This window comes from Cheilinus undulatus, linkage group 4 (genome assembly GCF_018320785.1).
Source record: "Cheilinus undulatus linkage group 4, ASM1832078v1, whole genome shotgun sequence".
In the NCBI taxonomy this organism is placed as follows: domain Eukaryota; kingdom Metazoa; phylum Chordata; class Actinopteri; order Labriformes; family Labridae; genus Cheilinus; species Cheilinus undulatus.
Window position 1 is genome coordinate 55,456,892 of NC_054868.1, and position 12,638 is coordinate 55,469,529.

Here is a 12,638-nt window from a genome sequence, read left to right on the forward strand (position 1 = left end):
ACAAACATCATTAACCATCCTCACGTCATGTAAACAAACCAGATCTACAGTCATTGTTAACCATCCTCACGTCATGTAAACAAACCAGATCTACAAACATCATTAACCGTCCTCACGTCATGTAAACAAACCAGATCTACAAACATCATTAACCGTCCTCACGTCATGTAAACAAACCAGATCTACAAACATCATTAACCGTCCTCACGTCATGTAAACAAACCAGATCTACAAACATCATTAACCGTCCTCACGTCATGTAAACAAACCAGATCTACAGTCATCGTTAACCGTCCTCACGTCATGTAAACGAACCAGATCTACAGTCATTGTTAACCATCCTCACGTCATGTAAACAAACCAGATCTACAAACATCATTAACCGTCCTCACGTCATGTAAACAAACCAGATCTAGTCATCGTTAACCATCCTCACGTCATGTAAACAAACCAGATCTACAGTCATCGTTAACCGTCCTCACATCATGTAAACAACCAGATCTACAGTCATCGTTAACCGTCCTCACGTCATGTAAACAAACCAGATCTACAGTCATCGTTAACCGTCCTCACATCATGTAAACAACCAGATCTACAGTCATCGTTAACCGTCCTCACGTCATGTAAACAAACCAGATCTACAGTCATTGTTAACCATCCTCACGTCATGTAAACCAACCAGATCTACAAACATCATTAACCGTCCTCACATCATGTAAACAACCAGATCTACAGTCATCATTAACCGTCCTCACGTCATGTAAACAAACCAGATCTACAGTCATTGTTAACCATCCTCACGTCATGTAAACGAACCAGATCTACAGTCATCGTTAACCATCCTCACATCATGTAAACAACCAGATCTACAGTCATCATTAACCGTCCTCACGTCATGTAAACAAACCAGATCTACAGTCATTGTTAACCATCCTCACGTCATGTAAACAAACCAGATCTACAAACATCATTAACCGTCCTCACGTCATGTTAACAAACCAGATCTACAAACATCATTAACCATCCTCACGTCATGTAAACAAACCAGATCTACAGTCATTGTTAACCATCCTCACGTCATGTAAACAAACCAGATCTACAAACATCATTAACCGTCCTCACGTCATGTAAACAAACCAGATCTACAAACATCATTAACCGTCCTCACGTCATGTAAACAAACCAGATCTACAAACATCATTAACCGTCCTCACGTCATGTAAACAAACCAGATCTACAAACATCATTAACCGTCCTCACGTCATGTAAACAAACCAGATCTACAGTCATCGTTAACCGTCCTCACGTCATGTAAACGAACCAGATCTACAGTCATCATTAACCATCCTCACCTCATGTAAACAACCAGATCTACAGTCATCATTAACCGTCCTCACGTCATGTAAACGAACCAGATCTAGTCATCATTAACCGTCTTCACGTCATGTAAACGAACCAGATCTACAGTCATCGTTAACCATCCTCACGTCATGTAAACAAACCAGATCTACAGTCATCATTAACCGTCCTCACGTCATGTAAACGAACCAGATCTACAGTCATCGTTAACCATTCTCACGTCATGTAAACGAACCAGATCTATAGTCATTGTTAACCATCCTCACGTCATGTAAACAAACCAGATCTACAGTCATCGTTAACCATCCTCACGTCATGTAAACGAACCAGATCTACAGTCATCGTTAACCATTCTCACGTCATGTAAACGAACCAGATCTATAGTCATTGTTAACCATCCTCACGTCATGTAAACAAACCAGACCTACAGTCATCGTTAACCGTCCTCACGTCATGTAAACGAAGCAGATCTATAGTCAGCGTTAACCATCCTCACGTCATGTAAACGAAGCAGATCTATAGTCAGCGTTAACCATCCTCACGTCATGTAAACGAAGCAGATCTATTGACATCGTTTACTGTCCCTGTTCTCACGTGTCTGATTAGTTTACTGGGATCAAACGCCTGCAATGCTTTAAATTTAGCCAGCTATCTAGCAAGCATATGAAGCAGGACCCTGCAGAATCTTCTTCTTAAATCTGCAGCTCTACAGCACCACCTGCTGAGCTCCATCTACCAAAGCAGCGCCTCAAAGCAGCAGGTGAGCTCCACCTTCCATACCTTTCTATCTGCTTCTTGACACTTCTAGAGTGACGGTAAGCATAATCAGTTTTGACCTGGCTCGTGTGCTTCTTCTTATACCAAGGTATGACTTTGGAGGCCATGACTGGAACGCTTCAAGGAGACCTGGCCGAGAGCACCAGGAGGGGGAGGGGGAGACCAAACATGTGTTAGTCATGAAAACAATGTTGAGACAATCCTCTCCTGTCCTGTTCCCTCTGACACGTTCATCTGTCAAATAAACAGAGAGCAGCACTGACAGGCTGTGAAAGAGTTATGGCTGGAGAGGAGGGAGGAAACAAAGAACAAATACCTGCTTTCCTAAGCCGACATAAGTCAACATCTACCTTAAACCCAGCAATATCTGACTTATTTCCATTTCTGCTCACTACCTCCCCAGCACGACTGATTTCTGACTAAACAGAGAGAACAGAAACACTTAGAAAGACAATTCAGGTGCACAATTAATGATGGAAATCAAGCAAAACATAACAAAAACATGATGAAAACATGATAAAAACATGACAAAAACATGACAAAAACAATGCTAACTGGACTTACACATTGTCGCTTCTTTACTCTGCAGCCTGAGAGCGTTTCAGACATGAACTAGAATACTTTTTCCACATTTAAACACGACTAATAGATCAATTAAAGCTGTCAGACATCTTTGCATCTTTTATGGCTGAAATGCATTTGAAGGGGGTGAAGCGGGGACATTTGGTTTTGCAAAGAAGAAAACACAAAAATTATAGAATAATTTCAGAGGCTAGAAGTGTGGTATCAGTATGTTTACATTGACCACACTTTTTAAAACACACCTGTAATCCTCTCCAGTAAAGAAAATGCATTTTATTCACCTCTGCACTAGAGTTACTGCATACCATGCCTATAAAAAGTACTAGCCTTAAATGTTTTTCCTTCATCTTCCCTTCCCTTGATCATGGCCGAAATAGAATTTGGATTTTTTTAAATAACAAACTCTTTAATGTCGAAGTGAAAACACATTTCTACAAAGTAATACTAATAAAATAAAAATCTGTAAAATAAATGCAGAAATATTCACTTCCTTTAAAGTAACTGGCCTAATTCAACAGAGGTTCAGCCATTGGTTCATCGGTATTCATGGCTACCATTACACCATGGGCATGTGGGAGACTCCATGGTCAAGAGAAAGAAAGTTCTTTGGTCTGATGAGACCAGAATGGAGCTTTGAGACCATCAGACAAGACGCCAAACACTGACATCAGCACAAACACACCATCCCCACTGTGGAGCATGGTGGTGGCAGCGTCATGCTGTGGGGATGCTTCTCAGCAGCATTGTGCTGTGGGGATGGTTCTCAGCAGCATCATGCTGTGGGGATGCTTCTCAGCAGCATTGTGCCGTGGAGATGCTTCTCAGTAGTATCATGCTGTGGGGTCGCTTCTCAGCAGCATCATACCGTGGGGATGCTTCTCAGCAGCCGTCCCTGGAAGGCTTGTAAAGGTAGAGGGTAAAATGAATCCTGGAGGACAATCTTATCCAGTCTGACAGAGAACTACGGCGTGGGAGAGGATTGATTTCCAGTCAGACAATGAGCTGAAGCATCCAGAGAAAGCTACACAGAAATGGTTTAAAGACAACAAGGGGAATGTTCTGGAGTGGCCGAGTCAAAGCCCAGACCTCAATCCAATAGAGGATTAGTGTCTGGTTTTGTAAAGGTCTGATCCCTGATCAACCTGACAGAGCTTGAGCAGTTTTTCAAAGAAGAATGGAGTAAAATTCCAGAGTCCAGATGTTTGATCCTGACTGAGACCTATCCACACAGACTCAGAGCTGAGACTGCAGACAGAGGAGACTCTACTAAAGACTGACTAGAAGGAGGAATATTTATGCACTCACTTATTTTACATTACTGATTTTGATTTAAATGACATTACCCTGTAGAAATCTGTTTTCACTTTGACAACAAAGACTTTTTTTCAAAAAAACAAATTAAACCGACCATGATTTATTTAAAAATCAATAAAAGGATAAAGTCTTTTATAATGGACTTGACATTAAACCACCAACCCACCAAACACAGAAGGATTTTAGCACACTGGCTCTTATTAGCCACTTATCAACGTTGATTTATTTATTATTGATTTAATGAAGTTTTATTAAATGGATCTTTTCACTGTTTTATCCTGTGAAGGGCTAACCCCTATGTTATTTATGAAAACATGAAATTTCATATTTTATAGACATGATTCGGGTACAAACTTGCAGGTGCAAGCATTTCTACTAGTAAAACTGAGTATCTTAGGGCAGGGATATCAAACTCAATTACACCGGGGGCCAAAATCTGAATTTAGGTCTATTCTGAGGGCCCAACAGGGTAAACATTTAACCATAAACTGTAAACCTTATTTTCACAGGTAATTAAATAAAGGGGAGAAAGACTGATGATAAAGGGTTTTGAGATTGTTTTAAAACACTCAAAATGATATGTTTAAAGGCTCAAATTCTGAGAAAGAAGTCCAAATATTAGTTACAAAAGGTCAGAACACAACATCCAAAGTCAAAATAATGTTTCCAGTAGGGAAATATGAGATAGGAAGTAAAATTCAGGAGTTTAAAAGTCAAAATATGAGATAAAATCCAAAGCCATGTGCTTGGATTCAAGACTGAGAATCTAAAAGTTCAAAATATGAGATAAAATTTTAAATCGTGAGTTTAAAAAGTCAAAATATGGGATTAAATTTGATTTTTTAATGTTGAAATTTCAAAATATGACTTAAAATTTCAAATTGGACTCTAAAATTCTCAATATAAGATAAAAAGTGAAAATCCTAAGTTTAAATCCTAATTTTAAGATCCAAATTGAAAATATTAAACGAAAACACACATTCATTCCTCTCCCTCATTCCTTACTTTCTATCTCGTTATTTTTACTCTTAAGTTTTTCTATTTTTTATGACTTAAAGGATATTTTAAATCTTCTAGGTTAAATTCACACTTCTATACTGGAAGAATCTGCAGACCTCAGACCTGTGGGCCAGTTTTAGATATGATCCTGCAGACCGGTAAAACTGCACCAAGGGCCAGATTTGGCCCCCGGGCCTTGAGTTTGACACCCCTGTCTTAGGGCATTAAAAAGAAGACCCAAAACTAGTTTACAATTTATTCCTTTTAGGCCTGAAGATTGGAAATACCCCGATCATTTACGACCTAAAGGAGACTGGCTTATTTTCTGCAGTCATCTCCTGCTAACAGCCATCATGTTTACAGTGATTCAGTTACTATCAGTAGCTGACTCAGTAAAGGAAACACCTGTTTTAGGTGGATTGTGATAAAAAAAAAAGTAAAAATCTAACCTCTTTATCCGCTAAGATGGGCGGTGAAAAGTTCTCCCAAACTTTGTAGTAGGTCCCACTTGTTAAAAAAAGTAATCCAGAGCTGAAGTCCGTGTTGAAATCAGCCATAGATGCTAATTAGCATACTTAGCAAGCTAATGCGCGGTAATACGATGATGCGTTCAAGTTGACTGGGAAATTTTAGGGTTTGAAAGAACTGATGTAAATATGTCAATATATCAATTAAAATAACCTAGCAATTTGAATTTGTATTCATTGAAGACCTTTTGGAAGGAGATTGCAGCATTATCAATAATTTAAATGTAATTTATTCAGCCTATTTATTTTAATACAAATTAATAAAACAAAAAATATATGAATAATTCCGTCATTTATTCACCTTTATTACCGTCCCGAAAACGTACCGAGCCATGACTTCAAAACCGAGGTACGTACGGAAGTGAACTTTATCCATACCGTTACACCCCTGCTGCTTTACATTTTAAAGAATACTCGCCCATGATAGCAGCATGTAACTGATTTAGGCAGACATGTTTAATCCCAGTATTTATGAGCCACTGGGGCCGTTTGAACTTACACCAGAGCTCAGCACTTGAAGTGTTTCACCTTACAACCTTACACAGCGGCTATGAATAGCCTGAAGCTCTGTAGTCCATGATTGGAGACAGAGCCTCGCTCTATTAGATTAAAACCATCAAGTAGGAAACCATCTCTAAGTTAAAGCAGATTAACTTCACTCCACCTCCTCATAATCAATACTTCATCACAGATGAAGCCTGCTGAAGTTCTCCAGCTGGCATAAAGAGAGTTAGAGGCTCCTGATGGCCTGCTATGTAAAGCAGCAGAGCTCAGGGAGGTAAATGACCTAAAGCCATTCATTACAGGAGCACATTTCACATCTTCACTCCTCTCTCTAAAGCCCATTATTCATCTACATTAGCCTTCTGCCGAGGAAATAGAAGGAAAAATGACTTACCCCAAGAGATTAAAACAGCGCAAAGCGGTGGCAGACCAGCCTGATGCCGCTTGGGAAGCACTTGCTGATGGTAACAAAAATATTACCCGTCACAGGAGGCATGCCGTTCCCCTTCCTCCCCATGTATGGACGCACTTAAGACTATATATAGCATTCACCCCCAAAATTTCCCTCTCATTCTGCTCTTTGGACATGGAGAGTGTGCATCTATGTCTGCTTTTTATTGAAATAACCCAAACATGGTTTTCACAGTGCATTTACTGTGTTTAAGGGTGAAAAAGAAGGTCAGAGGGCTAGAGGATGGCCTCTACCAGGAAACTCTGCTCCCATTCCAGATTTAACAAGTCAATTTAAAACTAACTGTTGACATTTCAGCAGGAAAAACTCTCAAAGAAGATCAAGAAGAAGCACCTCACCTTCAAACGTCACAAATGTTCTCTAGGTAAAGCAGCAGAAAGTTCAAATCAAGCTAACTCTGGCAAACCCCAGCTCTGGCAGCCTGGTGAGACCTTTTTAGGCTCCCGTCCTCCTTGGCTCCACACTTGTGGGCAGCAGTCAGGCTATTTTTAACACCGTCTTCAGATACAGTGATACCCCCAATTCTTACAGTACAGGACTCCACTGCAGCTATTTTTATCCACACCAGTCTGTTCAGATGAAAAAAGGCTACAGAGACCCGGAGCCTTCAGGTAAAACTGAGGGATTAATGAGGGCTAAAGGAGCAGCAGGTCTGGGTTTACTGCCCTGCAGCTGTTCTCATGTCGTTCAACTTTAAAGGTCATTCCTTCTTCTTCTACTCCTCTTAAAAACACAAACACTGAGCTGCAGAGTTTCTCACATTAACAGGATATGATTAAGAGAGAAAAGGTTCATTTAAACCTTCAAACCTCCAACAGATTGACGCTGAAAAGACCCAAACGGTCCAGTGATTATGACCATACACTTAGAAAGGATTATGACACGTTTCTGGCGCCTCCTGGTGGTCACATCATGACATTTCATACTTAAAGAGCCAGTTCTAGTGATGTGGAGGCCGCAGGCAGACTAATGAGGTTCTCCTCCATGAGAACAGGGCTCACAGTCTGAGTCTGGATCTACTTCTCAGTCTTCCTCCTCACACTCAGCAGCTTTTAAAGGTTCAAACAGACACTGGAGCTTTATTTCAGAACCACATCCTGCTGTTGGAATAAAACAGGCTGCTGTCACTGTAACGTCTGCAGGACTACAGAGATGTTTATCCATGCACGCCTCCCTCAGAGTTCACAGTCTAGACCACGGTGGTCTAACTCAGTCACAGCAGACCCGGATCCTGGATTCAGGTCCAACCGGAGAGTCTGACAGGGTCAACATTAAACCAGAAACTGTCAGCCTCATAATCAACAGTGATGAATTATGGGTAAAAACTTAGCACTGATGATGAATGACTCTGAGATTAAAAAAGTCAAATATGAAAAAATCAAAATGGTGTTCTTAAAAGACAAAAATTTGAGTGGAAATCACGAGTTTAAAAGATTAAATTATGAGAAAATGTTAAAATCATGATTTTTTTTTAAAGGTCAAAATATGAGATAAGACTTAAAATTATGTGTGTAAAATGTCAAAGAATGAGATAAAATTCAAAAAATGAGTTTCAAAGGTAAAATATGAATCTTAAATGTTAAATTATTAGTTTTAAAGGACAAAAATGAATCTTAAATGTTAAATTATTAGTTTTAAAGGGCAAAAATGAATCTGAAATGTTAAATTATTAGTTTTAAAGGGCAAAAATGAATCTGAAATGTTAAAATATTAGTTTTAAAGGGCAAAAATGAATCTGAAATGTTAAATTATTAGTTTTAAAGGGCAAAAATGAATCTGAAATGTTAAAATATTAGTTTTAAAGGGCAAAAATGAATCTGAAATGTTAAATTATTAGTTTTAAAGGGCAAAAATGAATCTTAAATGTTAAATTATTAGTTTTAAAGGGCAAAAATGAATCTGAAATGTTAAAATATTAGTTTTAAAGGGCAAAAATGAATCTGAAATGTTAAATTATTAGTTTTAAAGGGCAAAAATGAATCTTAAATGTTAAAATATTAGTTTCAAAGGTAAAAAATGAATCTTAAATGTTAAATTATTAGTTTTAAAGGGCAAAAATGAATCTTAAATGTTAAATTATTAGTTTTAAAGGGCAAAAATGAATCTTAAATGTTAAATTATTAGTTTCAAAGGTAAAAAATGAATCTTAAATGTTAAATTATTAGTTTTAAAGGTCAAAAATGAATCTGAAATGTTAAAATATTAGTTTTAAAGGGCAAAAATGAATCTTAAATGTTAAATTATTAGTTTTAAAGGGCAAAAATGAATCTTAAATGTTAAATTATTAGTTTTAAAGGGCAAAAATGAATTTTAAATGTTAAATTTTTAGTTTTAAAGGGCAAAAATGAATCTTAAATGTTAAATTATTAGTTTTAAAGGGCAAAAATGAATCTTAAATGTTAAAATATTAGTTTCAAAGGTAAAATATGAATCTTAAATGTTAAATTATTAGTTTTAAAGGTCAAAAATAAATCTTCAAATTTAAGACTTGGGATCTAAAAAGTCAAAATATAAAATGAAATACAAAATCATGAGTTTAAAAGATCAAAATATGAGATGTAATATAAAATACTGATTTTCAAAGGTTAAAATAAAACTTATATTTAAGATCATTAGTTCCAAAGATCAAAATATGACATAAAAAAATGAAATCACGATTTCTTAAAGTTCAAAATATGACATGAAATTCATTTTCAAGGTTCATTTTAAACTGAAGAGTTTTAAAAGGTTTAAAGGTCAAAATAAATCTTGAAATTTAAAAATGGGAATCTAAAAAGTCAAAACATAAGATGAAATTAAATAATCAAGGTTTAAAAGGTCAAAATATGAGATGAAATTTAAAATAAAGAGTTTAAAAGGTCAAAATAAATCTTTTTATTTAAAATTGGGAATCTAAAAGGTCAAAGTTTGAGTTAAAAGTCAGAATCATCAGTTTAAGTCGTAACAGTGAAATGTAAAATTGAATTATGAAATCAAATCAAATTAATTTCTTTCCCCGTTCCTGCTGTTTTATCTAATCATTTTAATTTTCTTCTTCTTCTTAGATTTATGATGCAAGAATGTTTTAAATCACCAGGTTAAATTTACATTTTTATACCGGAGGAAATCTGCAGAACTCACACCGCTGGGCCATTTCTAACAAAATATGACCTCAGGGCCAGGAATAACCTTACCACGACCCTTAATAGACCCACAGACCTTACGTTTGACACCCCTGTTCCAGACCAGGGCTCACTAAAGTGTGACCAGGGCCCCTGGTGGCCCCCAGAGGAACTACAGGCAGCTGTGAGAGGTCATTTAGATTTACTAAGAATCACAGAAATGTAGAAAAAAAGAGAGAAATAAACCATGAATTGGATTATCTTCAATTATTCTGTTAAATTTTTTTATTTCAAGTCTCAGAAAGCACAAAAGTCAGTCTGAAGTTCAAACTCATGTCGCCGTTTTAGCATGTATTCTAGCTGATGTATTTACCGGTGTCATGGTGTTGACACTCCATTAAAGGGGCAGTGTGCAATATTTAGCCTGGTAGCCTTCAGCTGAACACACCTGGTAAAAATAAAGCATAATATTAAAGAGCAGGCCTGTCAGAGTGTTTAATGAAATGATGAGATCATTCATATTTAGAGCAGAAACTCTCTGTCATACATGAGTGTGTGCTAAAATAGGCAGAGGAGCAAATCTCTGCAGAATAATCTCAATTCAACAATTAAAGTCACTGATAATTTTACATTAAAACAAATACACAGTTTATTAAACAAACAGTTGTTTTTTTCACTCAGATAGAATAGAAACACATCATTTATTCAGCTAAACTGAACTTCAGCCAATTTAAACTTTTTAAGCATTTGACATCATACTGATTATTTCAGCCTGTAATACTTTGTTTTTCCCGCCTTTAAGGTTGCATATAAAAGATCTCTGCTGCCACAAGTACAGCCAGTTTTATCTCTTAGAGCCTCACACACACACACACCCCCACACACACACACACACAAATAATCAGAGAATTATAGACACGTTTCCAACCGTCGTGTTTTCATGGTAGATGTTATTTTTATGTCTATAATCACCTGGTGGGCCGCAGTAATTGAGGAGGAGGGCCGTATTCGGCCCCCAGGCCACCAGTTGCCCATCACTGGCTGTAATGTTGTGTTTCTGAGTTGTGTGAATGAGCAGACAGAGCTTTAGGTGTAAATCAGTGGAATGGTCCTTTAAATCTACAGTCTGTTCTGATTGGCTGGTCAATGCTGCCACCTAGTGTCCAATCATGTTAACGTTTGAGTCTGGGGGAGGACAGTCAGGGTCAGAGCAGACAGATGGACCAGAAATGAACCAGAACTCTCAGTTTTTCAGAGTTTCTCTTGTTTTCCTCTTTTAACCGGTAACATCAACAGCCGTTCTCTCTCTTTATGGATTTTACTGTCGACCGTGTGTCGGGTAGACAACCTCAAGTACAGAAACCTGGTCAAACTCTGTGGCGACATAAAGGCCGCCTTCCCCCTGAAGGCAGACTGGTCAAAGATCTCCAGGTGTGAGCAAACGGAAGGAGAGAGAGTCTAGGATTACCTGGAACGGCTCACTAAAGTCCACGAAGCGTACTGTGGTCTGGAAAGGCCGGATAACCTGCAGGATGGGGAGATGACATTAGAGTTGACCCTGAGAGATAGTTTCCTGACAGGGATGCACAAGGAGCGGCATCCCAGACCCTGACGTCTGCAGGCTGAAGAAGATCTGCTGCTGCAAAAGAAGAAGAAGAAGAGGGACAAGAGACGGGAGATCATCACAGAGATGGGACACGGCTATGGACGAGGAGGAGGCAGACCAATGATCGACTACGGCAGGGGTTACCACGGCAACCAGAGGGGACGCATGCTGAGGGACTGTCCAGAGCAGTGGGACTGACAGCAGACTCTACTTTTTTACACCCAGTATGCCAATTTAAACTGCATTTCACGTTTGTGACGCCCTTTCTCGCCACTTTTCACCAAATTCAGATTCAGATTCAGATTCAGATTCAGACGACTTTATTAATCCCTGAAGGGCAATTCAGTTTACAGTTTATCAAGTCAATTTATGACTTTTTTGCCACTGGGTACCCGATTGTTTCCCTTTTTTACCCTCTTTTAGCTACTTTAAACCCTTTCCACCACTTTTTCTGCCCACTTTTGCCTTCCACCAGTTGCTTGCTCTGTTAATCGTTGTTTTTGCCACTGTTTTACCCACTTCTTACCAATTTTTCACTATTTATTTGCCCCTTCCTTCCATTTTTTTTACTATTTCTTACACCCATTATGCCACTTTCTTTAATATTTTTTGCCACTTTAAACCCATTTTGGCCACATGTAACCTCTTTCAGCTACTTTACAAACCCATTCCACCACTCTTTCTGCCCATTTTTGCTTCTTTTCTTGATGGTTGGAAACTTTGTTTTTACTCTTTGCTCATTTTTCATTGTGATTATTAGGTTTTTAGTTATGCTTTACATTTTCTTCATAGTTTTGGAGGATGTTTGTGTGTTCTGGTTTGTCTCTTTTGTTGTTGCAGGCTGGTGGCGCTGAGGCTCTGCACCTACACAGCTGCAGGTCATTGGGAAGTACCGGAGTGTGCCTTCTCCTTAGTGGTAACAGGCTTTCACTCTAGCACAGTCTTCTAAGAATTGCGACTTTTGTAAAGATTTCTGAGAATGAACTAACCTTACTTTATTTTTCATCCCCCCCCCAGTCCTCCAACCAGCTCCCAGTGCCTCTTCCTCCTCACCAGCCACCTTCTTCAAACAATCAACCTCCATTTAACCATGTGTGACAAACTACTCATCAACAAAACAGCCATGCCTGTCTCATGACTTCAAAGGGTGGTACATTTTAAATCAGATGCTACACAAAAACTAAAAATGCATCAAAGTAAATATTTTGGCTAATCATTGACATGTCCAAGCTGGATTTAGAAATAATTCCCCAGCCATCCAACATTTGGTTTAAGGAAGATTTCACACTTTATTCATAAAAAACAACAGTGACTTGAAGCAATCAAACTGGCATTTAAAGGGTTAAAGTCCTCAAAATGATTGGATGTTTGGTAGTTTTGAGCACAGCTGAAGTTGT

The 12,638-nt window shown here is 38.2% G+C and overlaps 1 protein-coding gene across 2 annotated transcripts in view; it reads right to left on the minus strand.

The window, feature by feature from the left end:
* LOC121508725 (myomesin-2-like) overlaps window positions 1-7,009 on the minus strand; it is a 52,272-nt gene extending 45,263 nt beyond the window's left edge. The window contains exons 1-2 of one of the 2 annotated variants that reach the window (XM_041785763.1): window positions 6,873-7,009; window positions 2,140-2,265 (exon numbers count right to left, since the gene is read on the minus strand). In XM_041785763.1, the coding sequence (XP_041641697.1) occupies window positions 2,140-2,243 (104 nt within the window). In that variant the 5' untranslated portion in view covers window positions 2,244-2,265; window positions 6,873-7,009. Of the gene's footprint in view, window positions 1-2,139; window positions 2,266-6,456; window positions 6,560-6,872 lie in introns of those variants that run through there. The other variant, XM_041785762.1, reaches the window with a different exon arrangement.
* Window positions 7,010-12,638: the final 5,629 nt, after the last annotated feature.